Below are 19,873 nucleotides of genomic sequence, written 5' to 3' on the forward strand. Positions count from 1 at the left end.
CAATTGGGTTTAGGCTAGGGCTCTGACTGGGCCAGTCAAGAATGGTCGCAAAGTTGTTCTGAAGCCACTCCTTTGTTAATTTAGCTGTGTGCTTAGGGTCATTGTCTTGTTGGAATTCATCCAGAATTCATCCAGAATATCTCTGTACTTGGCTGCATTCATGTTTCTTTCAATTGCAACTAGTTGTCCTGTCCCTAAAGCTGAAAAACACCCCCATAGCATGATGTTGCCACCACCATATTTCACTGTTGGGATTGTATTAGGTAGGTGATGAGCAATGCCTGGTTTTCTCCACACATACGGCTTAGAATTATCATCAAAAAGTTCTATCTTCATCTCATCAGAACAGAGAATCTTATTTCTCATAGTCTGAGAGTTCTTCATGCATTTTTAGCACACTCTACGTGGGCTTTCATATGTCTTGCACTGAGGAGAGGCTTCCATTGGGCCACTCTGCCATAAAGGCCCAACTGGTGGAGGGCTGCAGTGATAGTTGACTTTGTGGAATTTTCTCTCATCTCCCTACTGCATCTGTGAAGCTCAACCACAGTGACCTTAGGGTTCTTCATTATCTCTCTCACCAAGGCTTTTCTCCCATGATTGCTCAGTTAGGATAGACGGCCAGGTCTAGGAAGACTTCTGGTGGTCCCAAACTTCTTCCATTTAAGGATTATGGAGGCCACTGTGCTCTTAGGAACCTTGAGTACTGCAGAAATTCATTTGTAACCTTGGCCAGATCTGTGCCTTGCCACAATTATGTCTCTGAGCTCCTTGACCAGTTCCTTTGACCTCATGATTCTCAGTTGGTTTGACATGCACTGTGAGCTGTGAGGTCTTATATAGACAGGTGTGTGCTTTTACAAATCAAGTCCTATCGGTTTAATGAAACATAGATGGACTCCAATGAAGTAGAACCATCTCAAGGAGAATCACAAGGAAATGGACAGCATTTGACTTAAATAAGAGTGTCTGAGCAAAGGGTCTAAATACTTATGACCTTGTGATATTTCAGTTTTTATTTTTTAGTAAATTTGCAAAAATTTCTACATTTCTATTTTTTTCAATCAAGATGGGGTGCAGAGTGTACATTAATGAGAAAAAAATTAACTGTTTTGAATTTACCAAATGGCTGCAATGAAACAAAGAGTAAAAAATTTAAAGGGCTCTGAATACTTTTCGTACCCATTGTACTTAGACCTGTAATTTTTCTTACTTTTTGGTCAATGGAGCTGTGTGAGGGATCATTTTATGTGGGACAAGATACCGCTTTTATTGATTCTGATAACTATTTGATTTATTGACTGATTTAAGTATAGTTATTATTTTGTCATTGCTTTTAACAACTTTTTGTGGTGTTGCAGTTAAAAATAAAATACAATTTTGGCATTTTAAATTTTTTTCTGGTTGTGGTTTTTACAGATCGAGTTAATTAACTTTATATCTTTATTTTTAATAGGTAAAAACAGGTTTTTTTCTATATTTAAAAACTTTTTTTTTACTTTATACTGTATTTTGTAGTCCCCTCAAGGGACCTCTACATGCGATTGTCTGATTGCTTGTGCATAAACAGCAATCCAACAGAGGCAAGATAGTTATCAACAGACCCATTGGTGTCCCAATGCCCCCGCAGCCGATGAGCACATAAAATGATGCGCCCCTTTGCCGGCATTTTACTGGCTTAAGAGGCTCTGTTATTATTATTATTATTATTATTATTATTATAATTATTAATTTATCTAGCACCATTAATTCCATGGTGCTGTACATGAGAAGAGGTTACATACAAATTACAGATGTCACTTACAGTAAACAAACTAAGAATTATATACTGATACAGATGGGAGAGGATCCTGCCCTTGTGGGCTTACATTCTACAGGATGGTTTTGCTCAAGAATATCCCTATATTTCGCACCATCTATCTTCCCCTAGACTCTGTCCGTTTTTCCTGTCCCTGCTGCCAAAAAACATGTTTCACTGTGGGAATGGTGCTCTTAGGGTGATGAGCTGTGTTGGTTTGAAGCCAGATATAGAGTTTATCTTGGTGCAAAAAGTAAAATTTTGGTCTTATCTTACCACAGAACTTTTCTCCATACATTTGGGGAGTCTCATACATGCATTTTGACAAAATGAGCCTTACAATTTTTGTGTGTAAGTAAAGGCTTTTTTCTGCCCACTCTTCCTTAAAGGTCATCTCTATGGACTGTATGGCTTATTGTGGTCATATGGACAGATTCTCCAGTCTCTGCTTGGGAACTCTGCAAATCCTTTGGGGGTACCTTTGATCTCTGTGCTGCCTGTCTTATTAATGCCCTCTTTGCCCTGGCTGAGAGTTTTGGTGGGTGGTACTCTCTTGGCAGGTTTGTTGTGGAAACATGTTCTTTCCATGTTATGATAATGAATTGATGGTGCACTGAGGGACCATTAGAGATAGTGATTGTTGGCAGCAGATTATTCAGGATACCCTCCAAGCATCTGGCAACAGAGCTTCTTTATTTAGGAACAAACAGGAACAATATATGATAAGCTTAATAGATCAGGAATAAATCATTTATGTGTCTCTATCTGTGCAGCATGTGCATCAGGCTATTCCTCTCATACACAGACAGAGGAAAAAAAGGAAATACAGTCACATGCTCTCCCTGTGTGAGCCTCTGGGAGTTTTGTTTTTTAGCTTTATAAACAGCATACAAATCTAGAAACTGAACACTCATAGACAGGAATGGAGTTGTTGCACCAAACATATTCCAACAGGGACTTTTTTTTATAACCCAACCATGACTTGTAATTCTCAACAACTTTGCTCCTTACTTGTTTGGAGATCTCTTTGGTCTTCATGGTGTTGTTTAGTTAATGGTGCCTTTATCTTAATTGTTTTGCAGCCTATGTGGCCTTTGAGAAAAAAGGTGTGTATATACTGACAGACCATATGACACTTAGGGCCCCGTCACACATAGCGACTCACCAGCGATCCCGACAACGATATGAACTTGTCAGGATCGCTGGTGTGTCACTACATGATCGGTGGTGAGCTGCCAAACAGGCAGCTTCACCGGCAATCAGCACCAGTGGCGACGAGCGCGCGCGCGTCGCTGTGTACCTTAGATACCAGCATGCTGGTGCAGGGAGCTGGTAACCAAGGTAAAAATGGGGTTTCTAAGCGCCATGTGGCACTTAGAAACCCGCTGTTTACCTTGGTTACCAGCTCCCTGCACCAGCGCGCTGGTATCTAAGGTACACTGCGGGTTTCTAAGCGACACACGGTGCTTAGAAACCCGCTATTTACCTTGGATACAAGCTGGGAGCTCGCTGATCGTTGCTTTCCCGCCTGCCACATGCAGCGATGCGTGCTGACCAGTGGGAGAGCAACAATCAAGAAAAAGTCCAGGGCATTCGAGCACGATCAGCAGGGGGGCCGGTCACTGTTACCTGTCACACACAGTGATATCGCTGGTGAGATCACTGTTGCGTCACAAAACTTGTGACTCAGCAGCGATCTCGCTAGCGATCTCGCTGTGTGTGATGGGGGCTTTAGATTGCACACAGGGGGACTTCCTTTCACTAAGCATGTGACTTTTGTAGGTAACTGCTTGCAGCATACATTTTTAGAGGATTCATTTCCAAAGGGATGAATACACACTGTATGCACTTGCCAATTTTTAGTTATTGAATCGCACAAATTTAATTTATGTCTATATATTTTTCACTTCACCAGCAAAGGCTACATTCACACAGTGTTATTTTATGTACATTTTAAGCTGCTTACAAAAATAAGGTTTTGCTTTGTTTTTTACTTTGTTTTTGTTGCATTTCTTATTGCGTTTTTGTCATGGTACAATTGTCTCTTCTGCATGCTGATAAAGTTTAGTGCATAAAAATAATGTGATTCATCAGGTTTTGGCACCAAAAACGCAGCAAAACTCGATACCTGCATTTTTTGCTGAAAAAAAACACTGAAAGAAGTGACATGCTGCAATTTGCAAAAACATAGCTCTTTGACAAAACAGGAAAAAACAACAAGGTGTGTGCATTAGATTTCCGAAATCTCATAGACTTGGTTCTTACTGTGAAACGCAGCTGAAATTTTGCATAAAAACACTGCAAAAATATAACATAGCTTTAAACTATTTAGTGTTGATGCATAACACACAAATTGGATTACAAAAATATATAAACACAGGTTGTAAGGTAACAATTCTTTCGCAAGCCATTGTAAATTAAAATTGCAACCTATAACTTTTTTTAAGGTTTCCCCAGTCTGTAAAGAATAACTGTTTACCTACCTAATATATCCAGATTGTCTGTATAACCTTGTCTACTGTTAGATCCATGAAGTCTTAGGACTGGGCACACTGTAATACAAGCAATGACAAATATAAGTTACTTTTAGACAAGCACCTAAAGGTATAAATGTTGTCAATGAATACATTGTATAGTACTAAGTAAAAACGATATATATTATGCAAATGCTTTTACTTATTGCTTTTTTTAAATACTGTCACTAAATAATAAACTGAGATGCAAAAATAGCAAAGCTCCTTTTGAAATTTTAAGGGACTGATATTTAATTTTTAAGAATTTCTGTTCCTAGAAATTTATCTTTACTCTATGAAAAAAAGATACGCTGAGATCAATAGTAGGCATAGTGTTTAGAATGGTGGTTTGGAATTTAAGCATCAGAAATCTGAGAATATAGACTTCACCATAGTAATGTTGTCATACATATCAATTCCATATCACAAAATCATGCAGAATGAAATTACACTTTGAGTTTCAGAACAAAATGTCACATTGTTATATAAACTTAAAACCAAATCTGCAGTTAGTTGCTTCTGGAGAAATTAATTATGTTTACGAGCAAATTCTAAAGCAGAATATCTTCCAAAGTTGTGAACACAAAAGCTCTACTAATAGATCAGTCTAGAAGAGGTTGCACATGTAAACTGAAAGGGAGAAGATACAGATTAGATATTAGAAAAAACTTTTTGACATTGAGGGTAATCAATGAGTGGAACAGGCTGCCACGAGAGGTGGTGAGTTCTCCTTCAATGGAAGTCTTCAAACAGAGGCTGGACAGACATCTGTCTTGGATTATTTAGTGAATCATGCATTGAGCATGGGGTTGGACATGATGACCCTTGAGGTCCCTTCCAACTTTAACATTCTATGTCATTATCTAAAAGTGTGATCAGACAACCATCTAATAATGACATTTATCATTTACAGAGAATCTGGATGGTCCCATACTTGTTAGATTTCAGCTGCTCAATTCATTTCTTTTTTCAGGTGTCTGGCAGTAGCTTACTACTTTTTTTCCACTGAAAACACATGCATGCTTAGCAGAGCTGAACATGCATGTGTAAGTAGCAGCTTTGCCAGCAGCTATCAAATGTATATTGCCAGGCTTTAGCAGTGAGATACTATTAAACTATAATGCGCGCCATTATCTACAAATAAAGACCAATGATCCATTTGCCAAAGATGGTTACTTGCTAAAACTACTTTAGTAATACTAGTCATGGAGACTGCGTCTCACCAGCTTCTTCTTCTTGGCTTTGCTTGACTGGCAGTTCTCTTCACATACACACTTAAACCCATAAGGCCTCTTTCACACTTCAGTTTTTTACAATCAGTCACAATCCGCCAGGTTTTGAAAAAAACGGATCCGCAATTTTCTTTTGAGGATCCGTTTTTTTCCCCATTGACTTCCATTATTGGCGGATTGTGACGGATTGCCGTACGTTGCATCCGGTTTTTTTGCGGATCCGCCAAAAGTTGCCGTCCGTCACCATCCTCAAAGATTTCAAAACGGAGCTTGCAACGTTTTTTTCTGTGGCGGATCCTCCAGACACTCATTTGACCCGAAATTCTTTCTGGGTGCCGGACAAAAAAAAAAATCTCTCTCTCTCTCTCCTTTTCCAGGCTGCGATTCCGTTAAAATTCTTCATTTGTCGGATCCGTCAAAAAAACGGACGGGTGCCATCCATTGTCATCAGTACTAAAATGGATCCGCCATCCGTCCTTTTGGCGGATTTTGACTGATGCAAAAAACTGAAGTGTGAAAGGGGCCTAAGGAGGGACCTTTGAATCTAGCAGCACTGAGCAGAGACAAACTGAATAGTTTCCCATTTCAAATTTTTAATGGAATGGCATTCCAGCATTAAATATGTATATCTGTAATACATCCTGTCTCTGATTGCTGGTTCACCGGGCAGGTCTGCCTTAAGATATTGTGAGGTAGCGCCGTCATTCAAGCAGGGGATTATCGCTTAGCCGCCACAAAACCATATCCGGCACGGGTTTTCCATAAAACCATTACAGTCCATGTGGTTTATTTATGCAGCATAAACCAAAGCAAGCAACATAAAATTCATATCAGCATAGCGTCCTTGACAGAGCTTCTCTCTGTCCTCCCTGTGGTCACACAGGTTGGCATACACAGGCTCTTCAGCCTCATAGTTATCTCACCCACGTCCGTGTTTCCTCATGGCTGTTTCTCCATGCTGCACACATCCATTCCCTACAGGGAATCACCAGGCACATGCAGCCATTACACACAGCCACTCCACATGCTGTTAGCCAGGAGACACATCTCCCAGTGGGACCTTTCACAATGGACCAACCAAGTCCCTGCATTCACCACATGTGACCTACCATGGCCACCTTATATGGTCTGTAGCCACGCCCACTGGGTCACATGGCTATGATCTCATCACAGGTCCTTGAACCATTCACACACACTTTGGAATAGCGTTCTTAAACACACCCCCTGGGTGGGTTTGTAGGTAACTGGGCATGCCCGTCTCCCCAGTTACCTGGAGACTTCTCCCTGACACATTGACACAACACGTCAGCAGTATCACTGCTGATCAACACACACATCAGTCTCCATCTCAAGGCCACCCACCTTGAGCTACATAATGGTCATTCATGACTCTGCCATTCATCCTCTCTCCTGGGACATCCACACAGTGCCCCCTAGTGGACACAGTGGTCATTACACCACAATATATAACAAGCAATAATATGTAATAAGACAATATGTAATGTAATAATAATTTAAGTAATAATATATAATAAGACAACTCAAGTACAGAATAAAAAAATATTTAGTACTGAATATTTCATGGAGGCAAATATTTTTTCCACAACAGTATGTTAAAATATAGATGCTGTTAAATGGAATCTTTCAGCAGGTTTTTGCTATGTAATCAGAGAACAGCATGAAGAAGGGGTTAAAACATAGATTTCAACAATGTGTCACTTATCAGGCTGTGTGCTGTTTACTTACAATAAAGGTTTTACTACCTGGCGATTGTCATTGTCTGGGACTACATGGTACATGTTTGCTAGGCCAACTCCGCCCCATCCTGTGATAGCAGCTAACTGTCTGTACACAAAGTATATAAAGAACCTCGTGTGGGCGAGGTTAGCTTTCTCAGCTCTACTTCATGCTACGTCTAAGAACTCTGATTGTGTCACGGCTACTGCACCCAGTAAACTAAATGATACATCATTGGAATCAGGGTCTCTCTGCCTATATTATGTTGCTAACAGATAAAGTAGCAAAAACCTGTTGACAGATTCCCTTTAAATATGGTGATGCCTGTGACTAATAATGCAGGTACTGCATGGGATCCTTGTGTCTTAATAGTAGCAACAAAGACCCAAGGCAATGAAGCCATAAAACTATCATTTCCAAAATAAATATCAGGATGGAACTTCCTGCACACTCAGTGATTTGCTCTGTCATCATTAACTATATAGCCAACAAAACTTGCTAATTTAAAAAAAATACCACTGGAAGAAAAAAATCAGATTACTATTCTCAAGAAATATAGTTTTGATTGAATAAACCTTCATGCATTAATTGGTGTAGATGCCAAGGGAGCTAGAAAAACATACTGGAAGGAACATGAAAACAAATTAAAACATACTTAACTTTGAACAAATGCAATTCCCTAGACAACAGACAACCAGTACAGCACCCTGTTCTCAGCGAATTATTACTTAATTATGTCACACTTCTGCCACAGAATATTTTTATGCTTAAAGCATTTCTAGTAAAGTAATAAACCTCTTTTTGAGTGTAAGCATTTTAGTTGGAGAAAAGGTTCTATAATTAGGCTTACATGCAATTACATCATTCATGAAAATGTGAATAGATTACATGTACAATACTAGAATACTTAACCCACTTTAGGCTTTATGTGGATAATTGGAAAGGTGTTATCTGTTATCATTAACCAATAAGGGTATTTGATTTCAAGTTTCTAATTTTTAGGACATATTATGGAAAATTGCCAGCCTTGGAAATCATAAGCGGAGCCTAGGATCCCATAAGATAAGGTAATTCACACAGCTCCTGTCTACCTCCAGAGACTACTGACCTTTACCATGATGCTGGGTCACAAGAAGTGACCTTTTCATCTCTACTCAGTATCTTTACACAAGATTACATTAAATTAGCATAAAAAAAGTTTCAGATTTTTTCACATACACCAGAAGGGCAAAAGCTACACCTCTTAATGAATTTGGTGAATCTTATATCAGCTTGGTCTTTATTAAAGGAATTATCCAGGAATAAGTAATTGATTACCTATCTTTTGGAAATGTCATTAATATAAGATTGAAATCCTAACACATTAATTGTTACCAAGTCCCACAACCAGTAAAAGTACAAAGTGTACTGCTCTAAAACACCACAGGTGTGGTGGGCACTACTTCTGGTGGTTCATGTAATATCATTCTGTCAATGGTCACCTGGCATCTCAAAAATGGCTACCATTGACAGGCTTAGCGCAAGCCACTCTGCTTACCAAATCCCAGGGGTTATCATGGCCTTCACCCTTTAACCCTTTCACCTCAAAGCCTGTTTTCACCTTCCTGACCAGGTCAATTTTTTCAATTCTGACAACTGTCACTTTATGAGGTCATAACTCTGGAATGCTTCAAAGGATCCCACTAATTCTGAGAATGTTTTCAAACTTTCAATTTTTATGCCCTTAAATCAGAGAGTCGTGTCACGCAAAATAGTTAGTAAATAACATTTCCCACATGTCTACTTTAGATCAATCTACTTTAGATAAGTTATGTTTATTTATCCTTTAGTTGCTTCACAGGAATTAACAGAATGTAGAAGGAAAAAATGAACATTTAACTTTTTTTCCCACAAATTTTTCTTTAGACCTATTTTTTTTACTTTTGCAAGAGTAACAGGAGAAAGTATATAATTCAATTTGTCGTGAAATTTTTCCTGTGCATGCAGATATTCCATATGTGGGGGAAAAATACTGTTTAGGTGCACAACAGTGCTGGGAAGGGAAGGAGCGCCATTTGACTTTTTGAATGTAAAATTTGCTGGCATAATTAGAGGACGCCATGTTGGGTTTGGAGAGCCACTGGAGTGCCTAAACAGTGAAAATCCCCACAAGTGACACCATTATGGAAACAAGACCCCTCAGGGGACTTATCTAAATGTGTACTGAGCACCTTGAATCCTCAAGTGCTTCACAGAAGTTTATAAAGTTGAGAAGTGAATATAAAAATTCACATTTTTCCCACAAAAATAATTTTTAGTTCCAAATTTTTAATTTTCATAATGGCAACAGGAGAATTTGCACCATACAATTTGTTTTGAAATTTCTCCTGAGTATGCTGATACCCAATATGTGGAGGAAAACTAATGCTTGGGATCACAACAGGGCTTGGAAGGGAAGGAACGCCATTTGACTTTTTGAATGCAAAATTTACTGGAATAATTAGCAGATGCCATATTGCATTTGGAGAGCTCCTGATGTGCCTAAACAGGGGAAACCTGCCATATGTGGGGGTAAACACACGTTTGGGCACATGGCAGAGCTCAGAAGGGAAGGAGCGCCGTTTGACTTTTTCAACGCAAAATTGGTTGGAATTGAGATTGGACGCCGTGTCGCATTTGGAGAGTCCCTGATGTACCTAAACAGTGGAATCCCCCCACAATTGACCTCATTTTGGAAACTAGACCCTTCAAGGAATGTATTTAGATGCATTGTTATCACCTTGAATCCCCAGATGCTTCACAGAAGTTTATAAAAATAAAAAAAATCACATTTTTCCCACACAAATTTTTTTAGCCCCAAAGTTTGCATTTTCACAAGAGTAGCAAGAGAAAATGGACCCCAAAATTTGTTTTGCAATTTCTCCCGAGTATACAAATATTCCATATATGGTTGAAAATTACTTTTCATGCACAGTGCGAAGCTCAGAAGGGAAGGAGTGCCATATTACAGTGCAGATTTTGCTGTACTGGTTTGAGGATGCTGTCACATTGGCAGAGCCCCTGAGATGCCAGAACAGCAGAACCCTCCATAAGTGATCCCATTGTACAAATTACACCTCTCACTGAATTCAGCTAGCGGTGCAGTGATCATATTGACACCACAGGTGGTTCACAAAATTGGGCAGTGAAGAGAAAATCATTTACATTTTTACCACGAAGATTGAGTTTTAGCCCCAAATTTTACATTTTCATACTGGGAAATGGGTCAAAATTTGCACCATAATTTCTACTGAATGTAGAAATATCCTATATTGGCTGTACAGTACTGCTTAGCCACAGCGAGATTAGGAAGGGACAGAGCACTATTTGCCTCCTGGAATGCAGATTTTCCTAAAACAGTTTGCGGACTCCATGTATGGAGTCCCTAAGAGCTATAAAAGCAGAATCCCCTTCAATTGACCCCATTGTAAATTATACCCCTTTGGGAATTTATCTACAGGTGTACTGACAATTTTGACTCTGTGGGTGTTTTCTAGAAACAAGTAGTAGTGGATGCTGCAGAGTGTAAATTGGAAACTGCCACTGAAGTGGCCAGTTTGTTGAAGTGACCAGTGCATTATGACCATTTCATGCTTCTGGAGATACGCATCCATAAATTAGGTGGGTTCTCATCACTACAGAAATGCCAAACATGTGGGTGCTAAATGTGGCTTAGGCACACTATGGGACTCAGAAGGGAGGGGGCATTTGAATTTGGGAGTGCAGAATTTACTGAATTTCTTTTGAGGGATGAAGAGCCACTCATATTCCAGAGCCTTTGCACTACCAACAATGTGGAAGCCCCCCCAGATGACAGACCTGAGTGGGGAATTGTTTTTTTTTTGATTGAGTTGAAGCTTTTATTGTGAACATTTTACATAACACTTAGGATCACCTTTATCCGGCGCTTTGCGATGAGCATTCACTTTGGGATTTCCATCTAACTCTCCAAGTGACATGATTAAGATGAAACCACCAAGTGATCCATGCACTATAATAAGGCAGCAGAGTTACTCTGTACTCCGTATGGCCTCTGTTTAGCCTTGTCCTCCTTTTAAGAAGTGCCCAAAACTGTGACTGACTGCGTAAGTCTAAATATATGGTCACTGCCGGGTCCCAGGTTCTATGGCATCCACAGTGCCTCCATCTGCCTCAAAATACTGAATCTTCTGCCGTGGGTTTCATCTGAATCACGTATTTTAGATATTTACATGGAAAACCCAAATGTAAGTGCCCAACACAGGATAAATGTGAGGGGAACCTTACTGTGATCTTTGGCAGGAAGAATGAACAAACCAACAACCTGTGAAGAATTGGTTTTAGGTTTTATTTATTTTTTACACCATTCCTCATGTGGTAAAAGTGACTAGGCAACTTTATTCTTCGGGTCAGTGTGATTACAGCGATATCAAATTTATATTGGGTTTTTATGTTTGGCTGTCACACACTAAGACACTTTTTATTACAAAAACTAGACAGCTATAATTTTTCTATAGTTCGTCCCACAGTCATGTGATGGCTTATTTTTTGCGGGACCAGTTATCGCTTTTATTGCAATCATTTTCAGGCACGTGACATTTTTTGATCGATAGCTATTCCGATTTTTGAGAGTTAGAATGAACAACAAACAGCAATTCAGGAAATTTTTTTATACTGTTCCACTTGTGGTAAAATTGATAAGGCAGCTTTATTCTCTCAGGTCAGTATAATTGCAGTGATACCACATATATATTTTTTTTATGCTTTGGTGCTTTTCCACAATAAAATCTATTTTAGAGAAAAAAATCACTATTTTTGCATCGCTTTATTCTGAGAGCTATAACTTTTTTATTTTTCCGTTGACGTAGCTTTATGGTGGCTTGTTTTTTGCTGGAAAAGTTGATGTTTTCTGCGGGACCATTTTTAATTACATTTGTCTTTTTCATCGCGTTTTATTGCAGTTTTTGCTCGGTGGTAAGATGATTTAGCATAGGCTTTGCCTAGCTTTTCATTTTTTTTTTTTACAGTATTCACTCAAGGGATTAACTAGTGGGACAAGGCAAATACCAAGTATGTATACTTTTCTTGCTTATTTTTTTACATAAACATATTTATTGGATTAATATTTTTTTCATTTTTTGTCCTTTACTTGGAGATTTCATTTTTTATATTTTTACATTTTTTAAATAACTTTTTTTAACCTTTTTACATTGTTATCATCTTTACATTGACAGATCGCTGATCTAATGCTCTGCAATACTTCAGCACTGCAGAGTAGCAGAGCAGCGTCTGACAGGCAGGGGAGGATGCGTATCAGCTCTGCTCTTAGGCCTGTTTCACACATCCATTTGTCACCATCAGTCAAAATCCACCGTTTTGCCTAAAAAACCGATCCGCCATTTTTCTTGGTGGATCCGTTTTTTTCCCCATTGACTTGCATTAACGGTGGATTTTGACTGACAATCGCCCATCGCAACCGTATTTCTGCGGATCCGCCAAACTTTTGGCGTCCCCTGACATGACTGGACGGACAATGCAACATTTTTTGTGTGGCCGGATCCGCATTTTTCCCACTTGCTGGAGATTTAACTCTAAATCCTGTTCTGACTGCTGGAGCAAATATCTCTCTCCTTACCGCGGATCCCGTGAGATGCCCGCTCTCGGTTCCCAGATCCCGCGAGATAGAAAACAATACAAATGATTCTCTCCAGCTGATATAGCATGTTATATTATGACAATTTATGTGACAGTTCTTTTTGGAAACAGCTTTGTGATATGCTTAGTTTACTTTTAAATAGCACTGTTACACAAAGTATTAACATGCAAAAAGTTTGTAATAGTTGTATAGACTAGAGCAAAAACTGCAGTATTTTCTGCAAAATGTATTAATTGCTTAATTCTACTGATCTATTTAAGCACATTGCCTAAATGTCAAGTCCATCCTTATGTCAGTTAAGTAAATATCTGTTTATGTTATCAGGTGCATTAGAAGTTTAATAAAACTATTTGGGTTTAGAGAGTTTTTTGGTGATTATTGTATTTACTTTTTAGGTTAGTTTTTCTTAACATTTTTTAATATGGTAATTGCTCAAAATTAATAATCTTTAATAAAGTATTGCAACAATTGATTACAATAATACATATAGTCATCACTAGAGTTGAGCGACTTTTGGTTTTTTAGGGTCGTGTTTCGTTTCGTGAAACCCGACTTTTCCAAAAGTCGGGTCGAGCAAGATCGTCCGATTATAGGGAAAAGTCGGGGTCGTCCCGAAACACGAAACCCAATGTAAGTCAATGGGGAATAAAAGTCGGCAGTGAGAGGAGGACAGGAAACACACCTACAGTGCCCATTTGAATGCCAAAAGCATCAATTCTTCTTACTTAAGCTTGTCAACCTTAATTAACTTCATAATATAAGTTACACACTGAAAAATGGGGGTTATTTGGCTAAAGTTGTGGGGGGGGAGGGCTGGCTGCAGGTTTTCATGTGCCCTGGGCGAAAGAGCGCCCCTTTAACACATACCACAACTCATCATGCTCCGATACGGCAGATAAATAGCGGTATAGTACAATGAAAAATACCTCACTTTTTACATCTCATGACGAGGCCCATCTATTTCTCCATACAGAATCATTGGTCCCATATAATGTTTGAAACAGTATATGATGAGCTCCACATAATGCTACAGTATATGTTGGTCCCCATGGATGAAGCTCCACTGTCTTATGGGCCCAAATAATGCTCCAAACATAATGGGCCCCATTTCTAATGCTCTAGTGTATAATGGGCCCTGTAAATGCTGCTCCAGTGTCTGATGTCCACCTTTGGAATGTTCCAGTGTATGGTGGGCCCCATCTATCATTCTCCAGAGTATAGTGCTCCCCAAAAATTGCTGTCCCAACATTGAAAACAATCAAATAAGTCTCCTCGCTAGGGAATCCCTGTACTTGTCTGGACAGGTGCTGTAGCTTGCTTAACAGCTCGCCAGCCGTTCTCACGCCCAGTATGGATTGCATGTGATTGCACAAAGGTTAGAAAGGGTACCGTATCCCTGGATAACATGTATGTATAGCGTACACATTCAAAATATATGTCTATACAGCATGAGGCAGGCTCAGACGGTGTTAGGCCCAGTATGGATTGCACGTGATTGCACAAAGGTTAGAAAGGGTACCGTATCCCTGGATAACATGTATGGATAGCGTACACATTCAAAATATATGTCTATACAGCATGAGGCAGGCTCAGACGGTGTTAGGCCCAGTATGGATTGCACGTCATTGCACAAAGGTTAGAAAGGGTACCGTATCCCTGGATAACATGTATGGATAGCGTACACATTCAAAATATATGTCTATACAGCATGAGGCAGGCTCAGACGGTGTTAGGCCCAGTATGGATTGCACGTGATTGCACAAAGGTTAGAAAGGGTACCGTATCCCTGGATAACATGTATGGATAGCGTACACATTCAAAATATATGTCTATACAGCATGAGGCAGGCTCAGACGGAGTTAGGCCCAGTATGGATTGCACGTCATTGCACAAAGGTTAGAAAGGGTACCGTATCCCTGGATAACATGTATGGATAGCGTACACATTCAAAATATATGTCTATACAGCATGAGGCAGGCTCAGACGGTGTTAGGCCCAGTATGGATTGCACGTGATTGCACAAAGGTTAGAAAGGGTACCGTATCCCTGGATAACATGTATGGATAGCGTACACATTCAAAATATATGTCTCAGGAGGCAGGCTCAGACGGTGTCAGGCACAGTATGGATTTGACGGCCCAGATTACACAGCGGAGGAGCAGGGAGAGGTAAAGATTGCAAATGCTGGGGCCCTGCCCAAGCAAGGGGGGCCCACTCTTGGGCGTCGGGACTGGCACTGGGCCCCTCATAGTACAGCGGTGTGTCTGACGGCGGGTGTGCACCACCACCGTCAGAGACACTTGATTGCACTATGAGGGACCCTGTGCCAGTGCCCGTGCCCAAGAGTCGGCCTACCCACCTGTCCAGGGCAACGGCACTCGCACGGTGTCGTGCGCTAGGTGGTTACCCCGGCCATGGGGGGGAGGCAGCACAGTTAGGGAGTTTTAGAAAGTGGCATATGTTGATGTTGGACATTCAGCTGATGCAAAAGGCGAAATAGGTGAAGTACCAGGAAGAGGTGGACCAAAGTAAGCCATTTTTCTGTCACCCTATGTGTCATCAGGGGAAGGTGGGACAAAATCCTTGGAAACCCATGCGTGGTTCATTTTAATGAAGGTTAGATCATCCACATTTTGGGTTGACAGACGGGTCCTTTTTTCTGTCAGGATTGATCCAGCTGCACTGAAGACTCTTTCCGATAGCACACTTGCAGCTGGGCAAGCGAGCTCCTGTAAGTCATATTGGGCCAATTCAGGCCAGGTGTCCAGTTTAGCGGCCCAATAGTCACAATGACCTGTGTGGGAGAACATCGATATGGGAGGAAAAGTAGTTTGTAACCATAGTTGACAACTGCTGTCTCCTGTCACTTTCCATCGATGCAGTATTACCAGTTGTGTGAGCGGTATTTGAAAAATCAGTCCACAACATTGTCATGAAACCCCTGTCTCCAACGCCACTTCTGCTGTGTGCACCACGAACACCTCTGCCAAGCTGCCCCCGGCCCGTACGGCTCGTGTGAGAACCATCACCGCTGCTGTGTGCTGGGAATGCCTCAAGCAACCGATTTACCAGAGTTGCTTGTTTATTAGCCAATATTAGGTCAAGGTTCTCCTGTGGCATGATGTTTTGTAATTTGCCTTTATAGCGTGGATCCAGGATGCTGGCCAACCAGTAGTCGTCATCGTTCATCATTTTGGCAATGCGGGGGTCCCTTTTTAGGATCCGCAAGGCATAATCTGACATGTGGGCCAATGTTCCCGGTGTCAATGATGCACTGCGAGTGCTGGGTGGAGGAGCACTTTCTGGCAAATCCACATCCCTCCAGTCACGCACAAACCCTGTACCAGACCTTGCCACGCCAACATTTTCACTTGCCCCACGAGATGCATCCTCCTCCCCTAAGTAATCATCCCCATCATCCTCCTCCTCCTCCTCCTCTTCTTCCTCCACCTCGTCCAGGAGAGGTCCCTGAGCAGACAATGGCTGAATGTCATCAAGGATTCCCTCCTCCTCTTCCTCCTCATCAACATTGGCTGCAGACGCCTGCTCCTTAAGGTGCGTCAAAGTTTGCATGAGCAGACGCATAAGTGGGATGCTCATGCTTAGGATGGCGTCGTCTGCGCTTACCAGCCGTGTGCATTCCTCAAAACACTGAAGGACTTTACAAAGGTCTTTCAGCTTCGACCACTGCACGCCTGTCAACTCCATGTCTGCTCTCAAAGTGCCTGGCCGTGTATCCTCCCACAAATGCATTATGGCCTGCCTCTGCTCGCACAGCCGCTCCACCATGTGCAGGGTGGAGTTCCACCTTGTTGCAATGTCGATAATGAGGCGGTGGTTGGGAAGGCGGAGCAATCGCTGCAGCTTCTGCATACGAACGGAGTGTACAGGCGACCGGCGGATGTGCGCGCACAGTCTTCGCACCTTCTGGAGCAGGGCTGTTAACTCCGGATAATTTTTGAGGAAGCACTGCACCACCAGGTTCAAGGTGTGAGCCAAGCAAGGTATGTGGCTGAGTTTTGAAAGGGCTATGGCTGCCACAAAATTACGGCCGTTATCACTAACTACCTTGCCTGCCTCAAGATGTACACTGCCCAGCCATGACTCAGTTTGTCGCTTCAAGTACTCGGCCAGCACCTCGGCGGTGTGTCTGTCGCCCAAACACATCATCTGCAACACAGCCTGCTGACGCTTTCCACTAGCTGCTCGATAGGGGGACACATCGTGTGCAACAGTGGCAGCTGCAGATGGAGTGCTCGTACGACTGCGCTCTGTGGACGAGCTTTCGCTTCTGGAGGAGGAGGAGGAGGGTCGAACGCCTACAGCCAACTGTTTCCTATACCGTGGGCTAGGCAGCACTGTCCCACCACCGCTGTCCCCTGTGGACCCTGCATCCACCACATTAACCCAGTGCGCAGTGATGGACACGTAATGGCCCTGGCCATGCCGACTGGACCATGCATCAGTTGTGAGGTGCACCTTTCCGCTCACTGACTGCTTGAGTGCATGGACAATGCGGTCTTTCACATGATGGTGGAGGGCTGGGATGGCTTTGCGAGAGAAGAAGTGGCGACTGGGTAGGTCATAGCGTGGTACTGCATAGGCCATGAGTTCGTGGAAAGCTGTGCTTTCCACCAACCGAAAGGGCATCATCTCAAACGAGATTAGTTTGGCAATGTGGGCGTTCAAACCCAGTGTACGCGGATGAGAGACTGAGTACTTTCTTGACCTACTCATAGTGTCTGGGAGGGTGAGCTGGACTTGAGAGCTGCATATGGTGGAAGTAGCGGTGGACAGGGCGGACTGAGAGAGGGTTGATGATGGTGATGGAGTTGGTGTTCTTTCTGATGGCCTAGAATCAGTCTTTCATTGATATAACAGTGGGATTCCCTGACTGCTGTGGCCTTGCAACGACACCTCAACATTTGCTGCTGTGCTAACCGGTGGGCTTACAGTGGGGGAAACAATGTAGCGTTGCTGACTACCTTCGTTGTGATCAGTTGCACATGTGGCACTTGAGGTTTGGTGTTGTGTCCACGCTTGCAAGTGCATGCTGGTTAAATGTCTAAGCATGCAACTGGTATTCAAATTTTTCAGATTTTTCCCTCGGCTAAAGGTCTTTGCGCACTTCTTACAGATAACCTTGGCCTGATCATGAGGATTTTGTTCAAAAAAGTGCCACACTGCACTCTTCCTACTTTGGCAGACATTTTGCGGCCTAGCACGCTGTGATCTTTTGACCCTCTGGACAAGCTGTCCAGCAACTCTTTTGATGTTTGGAACCTGTCTTTGGAGTGCTCCGGGCCTGCCAGATAACAGCTGTTGCGATGTCGATGTCTGCTGTGGATGCTCCTCATCTGAGCTATTGGAAGCAGCACCCTCTTCCCCCAATGGATGCCAATCTGGGTCAACAACTGGGTCATCCATCACCTCCTCTTCTATGTCATGTGCACCTTTCTCTGTGTCACCGTGTATGGTGGTATAGTGTGCGGGAAGGGGCACCTGAGTCTCATCAGGGTCAAAATCTGGCTCTGTACACTGCGAGGACAATGTAGTGCTCTGAGTGAATGTACCAGCAGAATCATCCATCAGCGGCTGTGCATCAGTGCACTCCATGTCAGATTCATCTTGGCCTGGGTAATTCACCATTTGACTTGATAATCCAGGCATGGTATGTGAAAACAGCTCCATGGAGTAATCAGTAGTATGGCCTGCGTCATCCTTCAATCTTGGTTGGGGTGAAGGACACAAGGAAAGGTGTGGTTCATGAACATGAGCCTCCAATGACGACTCAGTGCTTTTACTTTTTACAACTGAAGAAGAGGAGGCGATAGAGCTGGAGGCTGAGTCAGCAATGTAAGACAAAACTTTTTCCTGATGCTCTGCCTTTAAAAGCGGTTTGCCAACTCCTAGAAAACTAAGCGTTCGAGGCCTTATGTAGCCAGACGATGACGCAGGGTCAGCACCTCCTGCATTCGGTCCTATTTTGCTCTTGCCACTACCATCAGATCCACCACCAACACCATCATTACCAGCTGCCAACCCCCGCCCAATTCCATGGCCTCTTCCACCAGCCTTCCTCATTTTTGGTAGAAATGTAGACAAAATCCAACAAACTATATAGTAATGTAAAACAAGGTACAAGGTGTCTATAGGACAGGGGAGATTTAGAATTTCTGCACACACTTTTGGACACTGGACACTTTTGGATTGTGTGAGGCCCACTGATATCTGAGCGCTATGTGACACACTCGATGGCACAGCTGCCTGTGACCAAAGTGACGAGAGGATAATGGAGATTTTGAATCTCTGCGTACACTTTTGGACATTGGACACTTGTGGATTGTGTGAGGCCCACTGATATCTGAGCGCTATGTGACACGCTCGATGGCACAGCTGCCTGTGACCAAAGTGACGAGAGGATAATGGAGATTTTGAATCTCTGCGTACACTTTTGGACACTGGACACTTGTGGATTGTGTGAGGCCCACTGATATCTGAGCGCTATGTGACACGCTCGATGGCACAGCTGCCTGTGACCAAAGTGACGAGAGGATAATGGAGATTTTGAATCTCTGCGTACACTTTTGGACACTGGACACTTGTGGATTGTGTGAGGCCCACTGATATCTGAGCGCTATGTGACACGCTCGATGGCACAGCTGCCTGTGACCAAAGTGACGAGAGGATAATGGAGATTTTGAATCTCTGCGTACACTTTTGGACACTGGACACTTGTGGATTGTGTGAGGCCCACTGATATCTGAGCGCTATGTGACACGCTCGATGGCACAGCTGCCTGTGACCAAAATGACGAGAGGATAATGGAGATTTTGAATCTCTGCGTACACTTTTGGACACTGGACACTTGTGGATTGTGTGAGGCCCACTGATATCTGAGCGCTATGTGACACGCTCGATGGCACAGCTGCCTGTGACC

At 42.4% G+C, this 19,873-nt stretch overlaps 1 protein-coding gene across 1 annotated transcript in view; it reads right to left on the reverse strand.

Moving 5' to 3' along the window:
- COL19A1 (collagen type XIX alpha 1 chain) overlaps nucleotides 1-19,873 on the reverse strand; it is a 1,445,738-nt gene that overhangs the window by 1,285,303 nt on the left and 140,562 nt on the right. The window contains exon 3 of the mRNA XM_073569423.1: nucleotides 4,282-4,350. Within this exon, the coding sequence (XP_073425524.1) occupies nucleotides 4,282-4,350 (69 nt within the window). The remainder of the gene's footprint in view (nucleotides 1-4,281; nucleotides 4,351-19,873) is intronic.

This window comes from Dendrobates tinctorius, unplaced genomic scaffold (assembly GCF_039654945.1).
Source record: "Dendrobates tinctorius isolate UK_male_01 unplaced genomic scaffold, ASM3965494v1 ptg000024l, whole genome shotgun sequence".
Classification (NCBI taxonomy): Eukaryota; Metazoa; Chordata; class Amphibia; order Anura; family Dendrobatidae; genus Dendrobates; species Dendrobates tinctorius.